This window comes from Natator depressus, chromosome 11, assembly GCF_965152275.1.
Source record: "Natator depressus isolate rNatDep1 chromosome 11, rNatDep2.hap1, whole genome shotgun sequence".
In the NCBI taxonomy this organism is placed as follows: Eukaryota; Metazoa; Chordata; order Testudines; family Cheloniidae; genus Natator; species Natator depressus.
In genome coordinates this window covers 19,007,582-19,027,872 of record NC_134244.1, presented here as the reverse complement: position 1 = coordinate 19,027,872, position 20,291 = coordinate 19,007,582, and the positions used below count along the sequence as shown (strand labels likewise).

At 45.7% G+C, this 20,291-nt stretch overlaps 1 protein-coding gene and 1 long non-coding RNA gene across 2 annotated transcripts; both read left to right on the top strand.

Annotated features, from left to right (window-relative positions):
- Positions 1-3,413: 3,413 nt before the first annotated feature.
- LOC141995816 (uncharacterized) lies at positions 3,414-10,480 on the top strand. The gene is made up of 5 exons (XM_074967234.1): positions 3,414-3,513; positions 3,610-4,018; positions 4,598-4,876; positions 9,666-9,717; positions 10,426-10,480. The coding sequence occupies exons 1-5, from the start codon at positions 3,436-3,438 to the stop codon at positions 10,478-10,480; spliced, it is 873 nt and encodes a 290-aa protein (XP_074823335.1). The 5' UTR covers positions 3,414-3,435.
- A 7,995-nt stretch (positions 10,481-18,475) lies between these two features.
- Positions 18,476-20,083, top strand: LOC141995657 (uncharacterized). The gene is made up of 3 exons (XR_012641382.1): positions 18,476-18,706; positions 19,823-19,944; positions 20,020-20,083. It is a non-coding gene; the product is annotated as an uncharacterized LOC141995657 (long non-coding RNA).
- Positions 20,084-20,291: the final 208 nt, after the last annotated feature.

Here is a 20,291-nt window from a genome sequence, read left to right as displayed (position 1 = left end):
ACCATATGTCTGTCTTTCTCAGTGCCTGCACCAGGGAAATTCTTACCTGATCAGATACAAGTCTTTCAGAGTCCATTTATGCCGCTCCAGCCCTTTTACCCAGCATAAAAAGCTCAGAGTGGGTGTAATGCTGACAGACCCTAGCCATGGGTGGGTGGGCGGAATTGAACCTGGGGCCTCTGGAGCTTAGTGCATGAGCTGCTACTGCATGAGCTAGAAGGCATATGACCCTTAGTTAAGGCTGTAGAGCAGACTCATTAATCTCTCTCTCTCTAAGTGGTCTCAGTGCCACTAGATGGGACAGAACACCACATCTAGTAGGTGTGTGGGTTACACAGGGTCAGGGATCTCAGTTCCAGTCTTGAATATGACTTTTGAACACTGTTTTAACATAGCTTGGCCCTACCCACCCCAAAGAGCCAAAAACATATTAGAAAATATTTTAAAAGGAGCCATGTTTTTCTTCCAAACATGTCTCCATTCTCAGTGTAGACAGCAGCTATGTCTATTACTCTTTTCATATGATAGCTCTGCTTGAGTTCCCTAAATAGTTTTACGATTGTTTAGATTGTTCTTTTTAAAAAAGAAAAATGTATCTCGATGGTTTGTATCAATCCCTTTCACAATTTTGTAAACTTTCAGCAATGAAGGACTTTTTGACGTGTATTACCAGCCAGAAATATATTCCAGGGTTCTGTTTGAAAATACAGGATGACCCAAAGCTAAAACAGCATTCCACAGAAATAGCTTATTTAACCAAGTTTTTTTTTTTGCACTCTCCTTTTTTCATTGTTTTCTACAGTGCCAACAAATCTTTGGCATATGGTGCACATGAGAATATGTCATCTCAAAAACCAGAAAGAAGAAAGTAGGAGAAAACATCACAGGGGCTAAGGATACTTACCAGCTGGCAAAGAGGGAGATGTAGTGAGCAGCAGCAAGTTACAAAATGGCCACCTTAGGACTGCAGCTTTGTGTCTCTGCCATATTTAAAGGGTCAGGCCCCAGGAAGGCTTTCTGGGAAAAAGTTCCTGTAAGAGAATGACTCTGTGTCAGGAAGCGTTAGTAGAGGGATTAGGCAGACAGAAAAGGAAATGCTCCTGGGGAAGGGATGGTCTTCATATACCACCACTATAGCACATTGCAAATTCTGATAGCTAACTCAGAATATGTGTGAGTAGTAACCAAAAATCACCACCACATTTTGAGTGTTTGGTGACCTACAAGAAATGGCTCTGGTATCTGTCCAGAAGAAAAGAGTCAACATCACAAACATTGCAGCAAGGTTTAGGTTGGACATTAGGAAAAACTTAAAGCTTAAGCACTGGAATAAATTGCCTTGGGAAGTTTGTGGAATCTCCATCATTTGAGATTTTTAAGAGGAGGTTAGACAAACCTGTCAGGGATGGTCTAGATAATACTTAGTTCTGCCATGAGTGCAGGGGACTGGACTAGATGATCTCTCGAGATCATTTCCAGTCCTATGATTCTATGAAAAACTGCTATCACAACTGGCATCCTTGTTGGCAATATTAGGAGAAATACCAAAGACTGAATGTGCATGAATATTGAACTACCATCTCAACCCTACAGCCTGTTATGTCAGTGTCAAGGCACATTGGAAGGGCAGGGTAGGAAGCTTGCCTTGCCATCTCCCATCCCACAACTCTTACATGGATAAAGAAAACTTTTGTCTCCATAAGTGTCAACTTAGCTGACACTTTACACAAGCATTGTCTTCACTTCTGAAAATGCTAAAATTAACATTGTTATGAGCTCATGTGCAATGAAGCAATAGTAAACACATAAGAGTGTTGTACAGAAACATACGACTATCCTTTAGCAATTTGTACCCTTTATAAGTAATTCAATTGGTACACAATAAACCGTTGATTTTTTTGCTTGCCTGCCCTTGGAGTCTCATGTTGTTCATATATTGTATTCATAAAAACATAGAGGACAAATTCATCTCTAATGTAGCTCAACAGAGTTGCTCCAGGAATAAATCTGACCCTGTTACTTTACACACAAATTAACCATGGCTGGAAAGGTGTTAATAGCTTTACACCCATTCCCAAACAGTCTAACACGATGTCAAAATAATGGTACAAAATTACAGCAGTGACCATGGCAGGCTCTTGAATCCTCTGGTACAAATACTAATGCCCTTCTGATAATATTTAGGTACTTGAGAGCAGGTGTGGACTCATTGAAGCAGCTGAGCTCTGTCCCTGTTTCTGTTCAGGTCCCTTGTGACTGGTGTGGTCTCTCTGAAGAAGGCACAGCCCATTTGCAACAGGCTTAGCACCTTCATGCTGTTCACTCTGCTGTAGCCCTGATCCTTTTTCATTCAACTCATCTGTAGAATTGGCAAACAGTGCCCTTCACCTGACATATTTCCATATTAAAATGAAGCAAAATTTTATATAAATATAAACTTATTGCTAGTCCCCATTATATTTTACTACAGACGCCCCCTGACTTACGCAATCGTCCCGTTCCGGAAAGCCTTGCGTAACTTGAATTTTGCATAAGTCAGAAATGTATAACCGTACGTCACGCAAAAATTTCCACAACTTGAAAATCCTATTTCTGGCTTATGGAACTTTTTCCATAAATGCAAATGTGCATAAGTCGGGTCTTGCGTAACCTGGGGAGCGTATGTATTCTCATAATCCAGTCATTGGCAGACAATTATTCTATGTACTCTCAATAGTAAATGTCAGGTGAGAATGCATATTCTGAAGGGTCTCTTATATGTGTTACAACAGTTCAGCATTTGAGTGTTTTAAATTCTTTCAGATAAAGTGAGGTTTTCCAAAAGGAACATCAGAGAAGAGTGTGGCTTTGCAGAGGTGCAGGGAAACACCACAACCCCTTAAGCCATCCTTGTGATTGTTACAATGATCATAGTAATTCTGCAGAGACATTTCTTTGCCAAACTGAAAGGTAGCAATCAGTATCAATGGGGGTCTGTAGGATGGGAGTCTGTAGAGAGAACATTAAATTGTCAGAGTGAAATGGTTTCAGTAAAAATCTATGGAAGCCAGGTCAAAATAAAACAGGTTTATGTCACTAAGCCCTGGTCTACACTAGGACTTTAGGTCGAATTTAGCAGCATTAAATCGATGTAAACCTGCACCCGTCCACACGATGAAGCCCTTTATTTCGACTTAAAGGGCTCTTAAAATCGATTTCCTTACTCCACCCCTGACAAGCGGATTAGCGCTTAAATCAGCCTTGCCGGGTCGAATTTGGGGTACTGTGGACACAATTCGACGGTATTGACCTCCAGGAGCTATCCCAGAGTGCTCCATTTTGACCGCTCTGGACAGCACTCTCAACTCAGATGCACTGGCCAGGTAGACAGGAAAAGAACCGCGAACTTTTGAATCTCATTTCCTGTTTGGCCAGCGTGGCAAGCTGCAGGTGACCATGCAGAGCTCATCAGCAGAGGTGACCATGATGGAGTCTCAGAATCGCAAAAGAGCTCCAGCATGGACCGAATGGGAGGTACGGGATCTGATCGCTGTATGGGGAGAGGAATCCGTGCTATCAGAACTCCGTTCCAGTTTTCGAAATGCCAAAACCTTTGTCAAGATCTCCCAGGGCATGAAGGACAGAGGCCATAACAGGGACCCGAAGCAGTGCCGCGTGAAACTGAAGGAGCTGAGGCAAGCCTACCAGAAAACCAGAGAGGCGAACGGCCGCTCCGGGTCAGAGCCCCAAACATGCCGCTTCTATGATGAGCTGCATGCCATTTTAGGGGGTTCAGCCACCACTACCCCAGCCGTGTTGTTTGACTCCTTCAATGGAGATGGAGGCAATACGGAAGCAGGTTTTGGGGACGAAGAAGATGATGATGAGGAGGAGGTTGTAGATAGCTCACAGCAAGCAAGCGGAGAAACCGGTTTTCCCGACAGCCAGGAACTGTTTCTCACCCTGGACCTGGAGCCAGTACCCCCTGAACCCACCCAAGGCTGCCTCCTGGACCCAGCAGGCGGAGAAGGGACCTCCGGTGAGTGTACCTTTTAAAATACTATACATGGTTTAAAAGCAAGCATGTGAAAGGATTACTCTGCCCTGGCATTCGCGGCTCTCCTGGATATACTCCCAAAGCCTTTGCAAAAGGTTTCTGGGGAGGGCAGACTTATTGCGTCCTTCATGGTAGGACACTATACCACTCCAGGCCAGTAACACGTACTCGGGAATCATTGTACAACAAAGCATTGCAGTGTATGTTTGCTGGCGTTCAAGCAACATCCGTTCATGTGTTATCCTCAGGAGAGTGAGATATAATCCATGGTCACCTGGTTGAAATAGGGTGCTTTTCTTCAGGGGACACTCAGAGGAGCCCATTCCTGCTGGGCTGTTTGCCTGCGGCTGAATAGAAATGTTCCCCGCTGTTAGCCACAGGGAGGGGGGAGGGTTGAGGGGGTAGCCACGCGGTGGGGGGAGGCAAAATGCGACCTTGTAACGAAAGCACATGTGCTATGTATGTAATGTTAACAGCAAGGTTTACCCTGAAAGAGTGTAGCCAGTGTTTTATAAAATGTGTCTTTTTAAATACCGCTGTCCCTTTTCTTTTCTCCACCAGCTGCATGTGTTTCAATGATCACAGGATCTTCTCCTTCCCAGAGGCTAGTGAAGATTAGAAAGAAAAAAAAACGCACTCGAGATGAAATGTTCTCCGAGCTCATGCTGTCCTCCCACACTGACAGAGCACAGACGAATGCGTGGAGGCAAATAATGTCAGACTGCAGGAAAGCACAAAATGACCAGGAGGAGAGGTGGCGGGCTGAAGAGAGTAAGTGGCGGGCTGAAGAGAGTAAGTGGCGGGCTGAAGAGAGGGCTGAAGCTCGAATGTGGCGACAGCGTGATGAGAGGAGGCAGGATTCAATGCTGAGGCTGCTGGAGGACCAAACCAGTATGCTCCAGTGTATGGTTGAGCTGCAGCAAAGGCAGCTGGAGCACAGACTGCCACTACAGCCCCTGTGTAACCAACCGCCCTCCTCCCCAAGTTCCATAGCCTCCACACCCAGACGCCCAAGAACGCGGTGGGGGGGCCACCGGCCAACCAGCCACTCCACCACAGAGGATTGCCCCAAAAATAGAAGGCTGTCATTCAATAAATTTTAAAGTTGTAAACTTTTGAAGTGCTGTGTGGCATTTTCCTTCCCTCCTCCACCACCCCTCCTGGGCTACCTTGGTAGTCATCCCCCTATTTGTGTGATGAATGAATAAAGAATGCATGAATGTGAAGCAACAATGACTTTATTGCCTCTGCAAGAGGTGATCAAAGGGAGGAGGGGAGGGTGGTTAGCTTACAAGGAAGTAGAGTGAACCAAGGGGCGGGGGGTTTCATCAAGGAGAAACAAACAGAACTTTCACACCGTAGCCTGGCCAGTCATGAAACTGGTTTTCAAAGCCTCTCTGATGCGTACCGCACCCTCCTGTGCTCTTCTAACCGCCCTGGTGTCTGGCTGCGCGTAACCAGCAGCCAGGCGATTTGCCTCAACCTCCCACCCCGCCATAAACGTCTCCCCCTTACTCTCACAGATATTGTGGAGCACACAGCAAGCAGTAATAACAGTGGGAATATTGGTTTCGCTGAGGTCTAACCGAGTCAGTAAACTGCGCCAGCGCGCCTTTAAACATCCAAATGCACATTCTACCACCATTCTGCACTTGCTCAGCCTGTAGTTGAACAGCTCCTGACTGCTGTCCAGGCTGCCTGTGTACGGCTTCATGAGCCATGGCATTAAGGGGTAGGCTGGGTCCCCAAGGATACATATAGGCATTTCAACATCACCAACAGTTATTTTCTGGTCTGGGAATAAAGTCCCTTCTTGAAGCTTTTGAAACAGACCAGAGTTCCTGAAGATGCGAGCGTCATGTACCTTTCCCGGCCATCCCACGTTGATGTTGGTGAAACGTCCCTTGTGATCCACCAGAGCTTGCAGCACTATTGAAAAGTACCCCTTGCGGTTTATGTACTCGCCGGCTTGGTGCTCCGGTGCCAAGATAGGGATATGGGTTCCGTCTATGGCCCCACCACAGTTAGGGAATCCCATTGCAGCAAAGCCATCCACTATGACCTGCACATTTCCCAAGGTCACTACCCTTGATATCAGCAGATCTTTGATTGCGTGGGCTACTTGCATCACAGCAGCCCCCACAGTAGATTTGCCCACTCCAAATTGATTCCCAACTGACCGGTAGCTGTCTGGCGTTGCAAGCTTCCACAGGGCTATCGCCACTCGTTTCTCAACTGTGAGGGCTGCTCTCATCTTGGTATTCATGCGCTTCAGGGCAGGGGAAAGCAAGTCACAAAGTTCCATGAAAGTGCCCTTACGCGTGCGAAAGTTTCGCAGCCACTGGGAATCGTCCCAGACCTGCAACACTATGCGGTCCCACCAGTCTGTGCTTGTTTCCCGAGCCCAGAATCGGCGTTCCACAGCATGAACCTGCCCCATTAGCACCATTATGCATGCATTGGCAGGGCCCATGCTTTCAGAGAAATCTGTGTCCATGTCCTGATCACTCACGTGACCGCGCTGACGTCGCCTCCTCGCCCGGTAGCGCTTTGCCAGGTTCTGGTGCTGCATATACTGCTGGATAATGCGTGTGGTGTTTAATGTGCTCCTAATTGCCAAAGTGAGCTGAGCGGACTCCATGCTTGCCTTGGTATGGCGTCCGCACAGAAAAAAGGCGCGGAATGATTGTCTGCCGTTGCTCTGACGGAGGGAGGGGCGACTGACGACACGGCTTACAGGGTTGGCTTCAGGAGGCTAAAATCCACAAAGGGGGTGGCTTTACATCAAGGAGTAGTTCAGGCAGGACTTCACGGAGGGTTCCAATAAGAAATGGTGCACCTAAGTTATTGTTCTTATTGGAACAAGGAGGTTAGCCTGGCCTCTGATTGATACATGGCTAGATCTACCTCGCAGCACCTTCTCTGTGAGTGACTGCAGTGTGACCTAGAGGAATGAGTCCCCTAGACAGGGCAGGAGGCAAATGAGTACAAAACAAATCTGGTCTATTTCTTGTTTTGATCCACTCCATCTATCTTTTACATCTTTGGCTGGCAGCAGACGGTGCAGAAGGACTGCAAGCCATCCACATCTCATGGCTGCTCGGCAGAAGATGGCACAGTACGACTGCTAGCCATCCTCATCTCTTGCCTGCCCGGCAGAAGATGGTACAATACGATTGCTAGCCATCGTCATCTCTTGCCTGCCCGGCAGAAGATGGTACAATACGACTGCTAGCAATCCGTATTGCCTGCCTGCTCACCATTAGACGGTTCAATACGACTGACTGCAGGACTAAAGAGAATGACCTGGTCAAGTCACCAAAAATTTAGTCCCTGCGCCCATGTCTGCCCAGGCGCTCCCAGCCGACGTGGCCAGGAGCACCTCGGACATGACGAGGACGGGTACCAGTCATACTGCACCGTCTGCTGCCAGAAGGCAATGGGTTGCTGCTACTGTGTAGCAATGCCGTACCGCGTCTGCCAGCACCCAGGAGACATACGGTGACGGTTACCTGAGCGGGCTCCATGCTTGCGGTGGTATGGCGTCCGCACAGGTAACTCAGGAAAAAAGGCGCGAAACAATTGTCTGCCCTTGCCTTCACGGAGGGAGGGAGGGAACGGGGGCCGGACAATATGTACCCAGAACCACCCGCGACAATGTTTTAGCCCAATCAGAGTGCTCCATTGGGCTGCTCTGGACAGCACTCTCAACTCAGATGCACGATTGTTTGCCGTTGCTCTGACGCAGGGAGGGGCGACTGAGGACACGGCTTACAAGGGTAGAGTTCACGGAGGGTTCCAATAAGAAATGGTGCACCTAAGTTATTGTTCTTATTGGAACAAGGAGGTTAGCCTGGCCTCTGATTGATACATGGCTAGATCTACCTCGCTGCGCCTTCTCTGTGCGTGACTGCAGTGTGACCTAGAGGAATGAGTCCCCTAGACAGGGGAGAAGGCAAATGAGTACAAAACAAATCTGGTCTATTTCTTGTTTTGATCCACTCCATCTATCTTTTACATCTTTGGCTAGCAGCAGACGGTGCAGAAGGACTGCATGCCATCCACATCTCATGGCTGCTCGGCAGAAGACGGTGCAATAGGACTGCTAGCAATCCATATTGCCTGCCTGCTCACCATAAGACGGTTCAATAGGACTGACTGCCGGACTAAAAAAAATGACCTGGTCAAGTCACTAAAAATTTAGTCCCTGCGCCCATGTCTGCCCAGGCGCTCCTAATCGACCTCACACAGGCGACCAGGAACACCTCGGACATGACGAGGACGGCTACCAGTCGTATTGTACCGTCTGCTGCCACAAGGCAATGGGTTGCTGCTACTGTGTAGCAATGCCGTGCCACGTCTGCCAGCACCCAGGAGACATACGGTGACGGTTACCTGAGCGGGCTCCATGCTTGCGGTGGTATGGCGTCCGCACAGGTAACTCAGGAAAAAAGGCGCGAAACAATTGTCTGCCCTTGCTTTCACGGAGGGAGGGAGGGAAGGGGGGGACTGACGATATGTACCCAGAACCACCCGCGACAATGTTTCAGCCCCATCAGGCATTGGGATCTCAACCCAGAATTCCAATGGGCAGCGGAGACTGCAGGAACTGTGGGATAGCTACCCACAGTGCAACGCTCCAGAAGTCGACTCTAGCCTCGGTACTGTGGAAGCACTCCGCCGAGTTAATGCACTTAATGCACGCCTGTGGGGACACACACACTCGAATATATAAAACCGATTTCTAAAAAACCGACTTCTATAAATTCGACCTTATTCTGTAGTGTAGACATACCCTAAAAGTCAATGCAGACCATATTTATGATGTTCAGATGATATGAAATAAATCTGCCTGAAGAAGAGCTCTGTGTAAAGTCAAAAGCTTGTCTCTTTCACCACCGGAAGTTGGACCAATAAAAGATATTACCACACCCACCTTGTGTCTCTCATATCTTGGGAACAACACAGCTACAACAAGAGTGCAAACACAAATCTGTCTCGAAATTCATGCCTAGATCTTGTTACCATGTACAAAATTAAACAAGGTAAATGTGAATCTGTAGAAAATGAAGTACTATGTCACAGTGACAATTATATATGCATATGGGGAGCCCAATCTTCAAATGTGAGAACCGAACTCTGCACTAGGTCCTTAGCATGGCACCTAAGCACTTAAAATGGGTTTTTAGGATGCTTAGATAAGGTTCACAAGTGTAGGATCTTAATACTTAACATAGGCTCTCGGGTTTGAAAACTTGTCTCTAGATGCCAAAAGGAAGCAAATCCACAGAGAAATGGAAGGTGTAAGTTAAATGCTGCTGCAGCAACTTTAATTCATCCCTACTGTACTTTGGTATTATCAGGTAGCAGCAGAACGCTGAGCAATGAACTTACATATCTCTTTGAAAGTATTTACAATTACTTGGTGCACAATTTGTATAATAGGCTCACAGTATATTGGTACAATCTATAGGGTCTCTAAAGAGCTTCTCAGCTCCAGATCCTTGATCATTTGATAACACTAAGTCCTGCTGAGTGAAGGCTTGAGTGAAAGCAATAATTCAGAATTTCCTTCCTTTCCTTCCTTAACATTATTTTAACATTGTTTTGTGTGTTTATTGTATTGTAGGGCATGGCAAACCTGATAAGAGAAAAGCAAAGGTCAAGCCCACACTGGGAAGGTAAAATGAGTTTCCTTGCAGATCAGAATGGTTGAGATACCCATATACCCGGGAAAACTTGGTAATTTCTGACAGATATGATCATACTTTCTGACATGGAACAGACAGACAGGTTTTTGATTAAAGAGCATTCTCTGTCATCATGAGAGAGTTAAACAAAATGCTAACCTTCAGGCATCTCTCCCCTCTGATGGACAGTCAGCATGGCTCATTTCCTGGGCATCAAGAGGAAAAATGTTTTTTGCACAAACCACTCAACTGAGAAGAACTGGAATGATATGCTTGATGACAGCAGCGACACATACTACCTAAAAAATTCCCCAGCAAGTTAAAATCCACTTTTGAATAAAACTATCTCCATCATAGATTAGGCTGCGCACACAAGATTTGATCCAAGATGATTTGCTTCTCTCAATTGCCCCACAATTTACAGCTGTGACTATCACATTCTTTGGGCAAAAAGAAATGGAGTACTTGTGGCACCTTAGAGACTAACAAATTTATTTGAGCATAAACTTTCATGAGCTACAGCTCACTTCATCGGATGCATGCAGTGGCAGTTCATTCTCCTCAGTCATTTTAAGCTTATTTCTCTAGGGAGAACTAAAACAAAAATCACATTACTGAACCCAAATGTGGTGTTTGTTTTAATTTTAGTAACCTTCTAAAAGGATAAACATTTTTTCATTTCCTTCTGTTTTGCTACAGCTTCTCTTCTAATCTTCCACTGTGTGAGCTAATAACATTTCTCCAGTATGATTAGATGCATTCATCAGAGATAATGAGAGAAGATAGCTGTGACCTTTTGGAATTTTTTTTTTGGAATTCCTCCCGCCCACCCCCCCAATCCTGTGTCAGGCCAACCATCTGTCCAGTTGATAAAAGCTGGATGCTGTTTCCACCCAAGCCCCTCACTGCTGCTCCTGAAATTGTCTGGGCATGGCTGCTACAAAATAACATTCAGTGCCTCCTCTCCCAAGAAGAGAGTTTGGCCATTGCCTCCACAGCACTCTAAGGCCCTGATAGGACAAGATCAACTCTCGAATGGATCTCAGATTAAAATCCCAGTGTGGAGGAGGAATCACTAGCCAGATCTTGTTTCTTAATTTTAGTGAATAAAGGGCATTTATATTTGTTAATGGATCCCTATAATTGGAGCAAAACAAGCATAGAAAGAACAATTTGATATTGATGGTGAGTAGGGCTACTGGGAGCATGCACCACAGAAATTCTGCACTGGAACACAAATTTATAACATATTAATATTTGTATTATGACTAATTAGAACACCTAGTTACATTAGATAGGATTTCCTTTTTTCCAGAGAATATAAATCCTCATCCTTAAGGATACAGGCCAACCACTAGAGATGAGGGTTAGGAAGAAATTTCCCCTTTGGGCAGGTTAAGAACATAAGAAAGGCTGTACTGGGTCAGACCAATGGTCCATCTAGCCCAGTATCCTGTCTTTGGCAGTGGTCACTGCCAGATGTTTCAGAAAATGAACAATTCTCAGGGATCCATCCCCTGTTATCCAGTCCCAGTTTCTGGCAGTTGGAAGTTTTGGGATACTGGAACCAGGGGTTTGCATCCCTGACCATCTTGGCTAATAGCCATTGATGGACCTACCCTCCATGAACTTAGCTAACCCAGTTATAGTTTTGACCTACACAATATCACCTGGCAATGAATTCCACAGCTTTACTGCACACTGTGTGAAGTAGTACTTCCTTGTGTTTTTTTAAACTTGCTGCCTATTAATTTCATTGGGTAACCCGTAGTTCTTGCGTTATGTGAAGGAGTAAACAGCACTTCCATATTCATTATCTCCATGCTATCCATGATTTTATAAACCTCTGTCATAGCCCCCTTTAATGGTTTCTTTTCTAAGATGAACAGTCCCAGTCTTTTTAATCTCTCCTCATATGGAAGTTGTTCCATTCCTGTAATCATTTTCATTGCCCTTCTTTTGCACGTTTTCCAATTCTAACATATCTTTTTGAGATGCGATGACCAGAACTTCATGCAGGATTCAAGTTGTGGGTGTACCATGGATTTATACAGTGGCATTATGATATTATCTGTTTTATTAACTGTCCCTTTCCTAATAGTTCCTAATATTTTAGCTTTTTTGACTGCCGCTTCACATTGAGCAGATATTTTCATAGAACTATCCATGATGACTCCAAGATCTCTTTCTTGAGTGTAGCAGCTAATTTAGACCCCATGATTTTGTATGCATAGTTGGGATTATTTTTTCCAATGTGCATTACTTTGCACTGATCAACATTGAATTTCATCTGCCATTTTGTCACCCAGTTTAGTGAGATCCCTTTGTAACTCTTCACAGTCAGCTTTGGGTTTAACTATCTTGAGTAATTTTGTACCATTTACAGACTTTGCCACCACACTGTTCATCCCTTTTCCCAGATCATTTATGACAGTGATTCTCAAACTTTTGTATTGGTGACCCCTTTCACACAGCAAGCCTCTGAGTGTGACCCCCCCTTATAAATTAAAAATACATTGTTTTATATTTAACCCTATTATAAATGCTGGCGGCGAAGTGGTATTTGGGGTGGAGGCTGACACCTCGCGATCCCCAAGTAATAACCTCATGATCCCCTGAGAACTCCTGATTTATGAATATGTTGAACAGCACAGATCCCACTACAGATCCTTGGGGGATCCCACTATTTACCTCTCTCCACTGTGAAAAATTACCATTTATTCTTACCCTGTTTCCTATCTTTTAATCAGTTACCGATCCATGCAAGGATATTATCTCTTATCCCATGACTGCTTACTTTGCTTAAGAGCCTTTGGTAAGGGACCCTGTCAAAGGTTTTTTGCATGGGCGACCGGTGACCCGGGTGTTGGGGGAGGCTAGCCCCCAGCTCCTCCCCTTCTGCCCGAGGCCCCACCCTTCCCCCTTCCTTTCTCCTCCTCGCTCAGGAGCCCAGAGCACCCACACCGCGGCCCCCAGCCCTGGTGCACTGGGTGACACAGTCCAAGTGCTGGGCGGGCAGCATGGCCCCAGCACAAGGCACCCTGAGTCCCCGCGGCAGGCCAGCCAGCTCCCACCCCAGCCCCAGCCAGCCTGGGCCAGGGCAGAGCACCAGAAACTGCAGGGGCCCTGGAGGCGCAGTGTGGACGGGGGCATGCCAGGCTGTTTGGGGAAGCACAGCCTCCCCCAGCCTATGATACACAGCACCCATGGCTTTTTGAAAGTCCAAGTAAACTATATTGACTGGATCACCCTTGTCCACAAAGTTGTTCACTCCCTCACAGAATTCTAATAGATTGGTGAGGCATGATTTCCCTTTACAAAAGCCATGTTGACTCTTCCCCAACACATCACATTCATCTGTGTGTCTGATAATTCTGTTCTTTACTACAGTTTCAAACAATTTGAAGTTAGGCTTACCAGCCATGATTGCTTCTGGAGCCTTTTTAAAAAAATCAGTGTTACATTAGCTACCCTCCAGTCATCTGATACATAGGATGAGTTAAGAAGCAATAGCAGGGGCAGGCAAACTTTTTGGCCTGAGGGCCACATCAGGTTTCCAAAACTGTATGGAGGGCCGGTTAGGGGAGGCTGTGTCTCCCCAAACAGCCAGGTGTGGCCTGGCCCCCGCCTCCTATCCAACCCCCCACTTCTCGCCTTCTGATGGCTCCCCCGGGACTCCTGCCCCATCCACCAGCCCTGCTCCCTGTCCCCTGACGACCCCCGGACTCCCCCACCCCTGACTGCCCCCTGCCGCCCCATCCAAAACCCCCCCTGTCATTCCTGACTGCCTCCCCGGGACCCCTGCCCCATCCAACCCCCCTGTTCCCCACCCTCTGACTCTCCCCGACCCCTATCCACACCCCCGACCTCTGACCACACCCCAAACTCTCCTGCCCTCTATCCAACCCCCCCTGCCCTTTTACCGGGCTGCCTGGAGCACTGGTGGCTGGCAGCACTACAGTTGCGCTGCCCAGAGCAGCGGGTCAGGCCGTGGCTCTGCAACTGCGCTGCCCGGCTGCCCAGAATGTGGCGCAGTGTGGTGCGCTGAGGCTGCGGGGGAGAGGGAACAGCAGGAGAGGAGCCAGGGGCGAGCCTCCTGGGCCAGGAGCTCAGGGGCTGGGCAGGAGGGTCCCGCAGGCCGGATGTGGCCCGCAGGCCGAAGTTTGCCCACCTCTGAGCAATAGGTTATACCATAGTCAGTAGTTCTGCAATTTCGTATCTGAGTTCCTTCAGAACACTTTGGTGAATATTATCTGGTTCTGCTAACTTATTTCTGTTTAGTTTATCAATTTGTTCCAAGACCCCGCTACTGACACCTCAATCTGGGGCAGTTCCTCAGATTTGTCATCTAAAAAGAATGTCTTGAGTGTGAGAATCTCTCCCATATCGTCTGCAGTGAAAACCGAGGCACAGAATTAATTTAGCTTCTCAACAACAGCCTTGTCTTCCTTGAGTGCTCCTTTAGCATCTTGATCATCCAGTGGCCCCACTGACTGTTTGGCAGATTTCCTGCTTTTCATGTACTTTACAAAAATTGGCTGTTAGTTTTTGGTTTGGAGAGTGGGAGGGGAGTTTAGGCCTAAGTTTAGAGTGTGATTGTTAGGTGTATCTGCCTCTTACACTCCCTCTCTAAACTCTCCTGTGTGCTGCTCTTGTTTGCTAGCTCCTCTGGTCACTTAGGAGCTGGCTCTTTAAAACCCTGTTCTTCCTGAGTGCCCCACCCTCTTGTCAAAGGATCCTAATGGGGTTAACAATCAAAGAATAGCAGGGTACAGCCTCATTAGTAAGCTCTCAGCCTAGCCTGGCAGACTGCTTGGCTCAGTACAGAGCCCCCATAACAGACCACACTATACACTTTAATCAAGCAAGCACACAGCAAACAAGCAAGCACACAACAAACAAACAGACAAACTCTCCCCAAGGGTCACATAGTCTCTCTTCCTTCACCCGGAGAACACCCTCGCAAAACTCCCATATGCTGCTCCTGTTTGTTAGGTTATTCCATAATTATTCAGGATGGGGTTGATTTCATCTTCCTCTGGTACTAATTACTGTCAAAGACAGGATACTGAGCTAGATGGACCATGGTCTGATCTGTGATAGTATCTCCTTTTTAGAGTTCTCCTGGGATTTTTGGTTGTCACAATATTTTCTGCTGAAATTAAGCTTTCATTTACAAATTTATGTTCCTCTAGCCTCTCTGATTGGCCAAAACAAAACCTTCTCAATGTAAACTGATTCACTGCTCTCTTCCTGAATCTGTAGACTCACAAACCGGAACATCAGCTCTAAAAGAGTTGAGGTTACTAACCTCATTCATCTCAGTGAGCAGCTAACTCTGAAACCAGACATTATGTCAGCATTAGTAACTTTTATTTAATGATCATTTAGTAGAAATATCCAGCTAATGTTGTTTATCTGGTGTGGTTAGTTTCATTTGAGAAGTTATTCCGTAGGAGTAAGGTCTGTGAGTTTCAAAGATGCAAATAACTGAATGTTCTGTAAACGAAAAATTTTCATGAAAGTATGGATACCTCATTTGCATCAAATGAAAAAGACGGGAGTTGTACAATAAATAATAGTTTAGGCTTTTTGAAAATTCCAGCCTAAGAGTTTGGTGCTCAGGTCCCACTGAATTTCCTTGAGAGAAATGCAAACATCTATATTAATAGAAAATAGTCACTCAGCACGCTGATGCTACTATTACCTATTTAGTTGTTGATCTCTTTAGTGCAGACATCCAGTCAACACAGCACTTAATGACGCCATGCTAAGGAGCTTACTCACTCTGTTGAGCTGACATAGGCTGAGGACTAGTCTACACTATCAACAAAGACCCCTAGTGGAGATCCAGTGTATACTGGCAAAAAGAGTTATTTTGTCACTGCAGTTAAACCACTTCACTGAACAACAAAAGCATAAGCTATACCAACAAAAGGCCTCTTTTCTGGTATAAGCTGTGTCTACACAGAGAGCTTTGCTTGCCAGCATAACTATGTTGATTAGAGGTGTGATTTTTTTCACACTGCTAACTGATGTAGCTATGCCGGCAAAACTTTGTAGTGTAGGCCTGGCCTGAATTTATTGGCCTGCATCACAGAAAGCACATCTTTTATCTCACCCTGAGAGTAATTAAGGGAAAAGTTTGCTATATGGAAATGGCCTTTGTTATCCACTTCAAAAGACGTGGTACAGTTGTGTGTGTTTCACATGGCACCCTAAGCTTTTCAAAAGAGTGCATGTTCCACATCAAACAAATTAATAAATCCTGTGGACCTGATCCTCTTTTAATTTTTAACAAAGTCAAGGGTATTACACCTATGTACAACAAGTCTGAGATCAGAATCTAGTCCTCTATCTATAAAGACATTTCTCCTTATATAGCTGTATTTTTCCCATTTTCCTTCAGTTCCTTTCTCTTTCTTCCTTAGCGTCCCTGCTCAGCGGCCAGAAATTTCTAAATTGGTGAGCTCACTCTCTCCCTCCCTTTCCTTTTCCCTTTCTCTCCCTCTGTCAATTTCAATGGGCTCCTGCAGTTACTTGGGCAGACAGCATTCCGTTGCCAAGCAACTCTCTGAAAGAGAGCGCATGCTGCCCTTGCACAGACAGAGTGTGGCCGTCTGTTCCAGTGATGCTGTGGCCTAATTTCTGCCTCCCTTGTATTAAGTACAAAAGGGGACATCTCCAAATGTGGCGGGAGAGGGAGTATTGAATTATTTGCATTATTTTTGTTTGTTTGTTTTCCCCCCACTCTCCTGATTGGGTGAATCCTCTTGCAACCCAGGGCCCCCAGAAGTCACGCACGATTAGTCCGCTCGCATGCATTTGGAACTGTTCATTGTGCATTGCAGATCCCTGCCAATTTTCTGTTAGCTTTTGGCTGAAATAATAGTACTTATGGAGATCTGTTAAGCTTTCTCTTAACTCTCAGTTAAGGATAACTTTGCATGTAAATTCCCACAGCCATTCATTCATAATCTTTTCCTACCTGATTCTTTTTCTCCTGTTTTTATTACCATGGTGCCTTTTCAGGCATGCAAGCATAGTCTCCCTCACTTTCTCTCCTTTCATCATGTCTTCCCCAAGACAAAGAACAGCCAGCAGGATTTTCCCCAGCCCCAGGAGAAGTCAACATTGTGTCCATCCATTTAGAGATGTTTGCCAAACCTTCTCAAAGTTCAGGGATATCTGGGTCCAGATTTTCTAGTTTGAACTCATCTCTATTCCATATCCCATAATCCCTCACTTCCTATTAGAGACAAGAGTATCATAAAAAAAATTATTTTAAAGGCCCAGTTCTGCATTGGTTCCGTACATTCTTTTATTGGTATGATTTTAATATGTGGGTTGCTGATGGTAAATGCTGTGTAATCCATGCTGCTGTCACCTCCATTACAGATTGCAGCAGGCTCACTCTACCGGCGATGCATGTGGACAGAGAGAAAGCTACAGGGCATGAAGCAGTCCAATATTGCTGCAATGCTATGTGCATTCCACTGACTCACCTTTCACTTTTATACCAAGTTTGAAGTCCCAGTCCTAACCTACAAGTCCCGAAATGAGTTCGCACATGGCTACCTCAGACACAATCAAGAATCTTCATGCACAACTCTCCAAGACAACTGTAATCCACAGAGACAATGCAGTTAGGTAAGGCCCTGTATGCTTCATACACATATTAAAGATCCCATAGAGCTTTATGTAAGAGGTGGGGTCCCAGCCAGAATTTCCAACTTTTCCCCATATTGATTATAGGGCATGCTGTGTATCAGTTAAAAGTGTACACATTGCAAAGAGTGCATTTGTATACCATTGTCTTCTACTGAACACAATCAGAATTGCTCATCTGTGTGCCACTGTTCTTATACTGCTAGCAAAGTAGCTAAAGTGGTAGGGTCCTGTTCTTTTGGAGCAAATAATGTGACTTCTGTTCCTGCTATTGTGAGAAGCAAGAAACCATGGTGTTCAGTCTAGGACTGTGAAGTCAACATATAGTTTATGAAGTGTTTTGGGATCCTCTGGAATGAAAGATGCTATTTGAACGCAAAATATTAGTATTTGCATGTGTCTCACATATATATCATTTGGCATTGCACAGTACCTCAAGCTTCACACACATCATACCCGGTGGAATGGCATGGAAGTCTATCCTCTCAAAAACACAGACCAGTAACACTAAGACAACAACAACAATAACAAAATACACAATCTGATTCTTGCAATGAAGTCTAATTGCCTATCCCATTTGTAGTTAACCTTAAAAAATAAAATAAAAGAAAGAACTCCAGAAGTTGATACTGGGGTTGGCGATACCACTGAATATAATTCCTGTGCTCCTTTACCAAACAGACCTTTATCTGCAAAGGCACAAAACAATCTATCACATGGATATTGAACTCCTGGCCCACTGTCAGATTCATCCTAGTTTATGGATTCCTCTGGCTCCTGCATCAATTTAAGATGACACTACAATTTGGCCCACTGCCAGCAAGCAGCAAGTGAAATAATGCTCCAGTTCTTTTGCACTGGGAACATGCAGCTGTCTTCAAAGGGAAACAGACTAATCCTAGCCCATTCCTCTTGTTCAATACATGTTTAAATAGCTCGGCACTTAGAGGGAAACTAAGATTCATTAGTTTCCTTCGGTACCTAGCTCGTTGCTTCTGGAAAGGGAAACAGACCAGAAGAAGAAGTTATGCATTCAGTAGAGCAATGATGGCTCTTTGAGATGTGTGTCCCTATGGGTGTTCCACTGTAGGTGTGCTTGCATCCCTGTGCTGCTGATTGGAGAACTTCGGTAGCAATGTCTGTCTGGCCCGCACATGCGCTGTCTCCCCTTGTGCCCCACCAGGAGGCTAGCCTCCCTCAGTTCCTTCTCTACCACAGAATCATTGACAAGGACTCTGAAGAAGAGGAGAGGAGGGTGAGTTGTGGAGCACCCATGGAACACACATCTCAAAGAACCTTCCTTACTGCACAAGTAAGTAATTTTTTCTTTAAGTAATGTCCCTATGGGTGCTCCATTGTAAGTGTCTCCCAAGCAATATCCCCACTGGAGAGCCAGAACTTTGGAGTCAGGTCAGTTAGAGATGACAGCACCATGGAGCCAAATATGACATCGGAAGTGGAGTCCCCAGTGATTGCATAATGTTCTGGGAAAGTGTGGACTGATGTTCATGTTGCTGCTCCACAGATCTCCAAGACAGGGCCATTCTTGAAAAAGGTGACGGATGAAGAGAGCAACCTTGTGCAGTATGTACGAACAGTATCGGGGAGGGGGGTTTTATACTGCGAACTTGATAACATCAGCTAATGCAATTCGAGACCCACTTGGAGAGTCTCTGGGCTGATATTGCTGAGCCCTTGGATCTTTCTGCAATGGAGAGGAAAAGTCTCGGGGATTTTGTGAAAACCTTTGTCCTGTCCAGGTAGAAGGCTAGGGCTCTCCTGACATCTAAAGCGTGTAGTATAGCCTTCCTGTTGTCTCAATGAGGCTTGAGTAAAAGGTTGGAAGGTGAATCAATTGATTCATATGAAATGGGGAGGTTACCATGGGAGTGAATTTTGGGTGTTGTCTGAGAGTAATTTTGTCCTGAAAGAATACCGTGTAAGAGGGATGTGCCATCAGAGCCGCTATTTCTCCTATTATCCTAGCTGAGGTAATCACTACCAGGAAGACTGTTTTCATTGAAAGGTATGTAAGTGAACAGGTGGCCGTGGGTTCGAAGGGAGACCTAGTCAGTCCTTTCAGTACCAGGTTTAGGTCCCATGTGGGAGTAGAAAGTCGAGGTTGTGGGAAGAGGTTTACTATACCCTTGAGGAATCTTTTAGTGGTCATGTGTGACACCATTGAGTACCCCCTACCGGTTGGTTGATGGCTGTTATAGCTGCTAGGTGGACTCTGAGAGAGCTTAGAGAGAGTCCCGATCTTTTTAGGGTCAGTGTATAGGCTAAGATGTGTGGAAGAGTTGCCGATGTCGGGGAGATTTGTTGGGAAGTACGCCAAATCCAAAACCTGGACCATTTTTTGCAGGTAAATATACTTGTCAAGGAATTTCTACTGTGTAATAATACTTCTTGCACTTCTGTCAAACAGGTTTCTAGGTGTTGGAACCAAGAAGGAGAGATTCCATGTTGGGATGTAGGGTATGACCTCTGTTCTCTGAGAAGAGATATGAGTGACTGGAAGATCAGCGGGCACGTTGTGAGCTGTGCCAGGTAAGGATACCAGGTTTGTCTTGGCTAAGTGAGAGTGATCAATATGATGTGTGTTCCATCTCTTTTTATTTTCAGCAGCACTTTTGACAGTAGGGGAAAGGGGAAAAAGGCACAGAGATCCCCATCCCAAGAGGGGAGGAGGAGAGCATTGGCCAGGGAATGTTGTCCTATCCCTGCTTTGGAGCAGTAGCATGGACATTTCTTGTTCAGGTAAGTGGCAAACAGGTCTGTGGTCAGTGTCCCGCACTGTCTGAATAGATTGTGAAGTACTAGTGGATCTAGCTCCCACTCATGGTCGTATGGGAATTTGTGACTGAGACTGTCCACTATGGGGTTTTGTGTGCCTG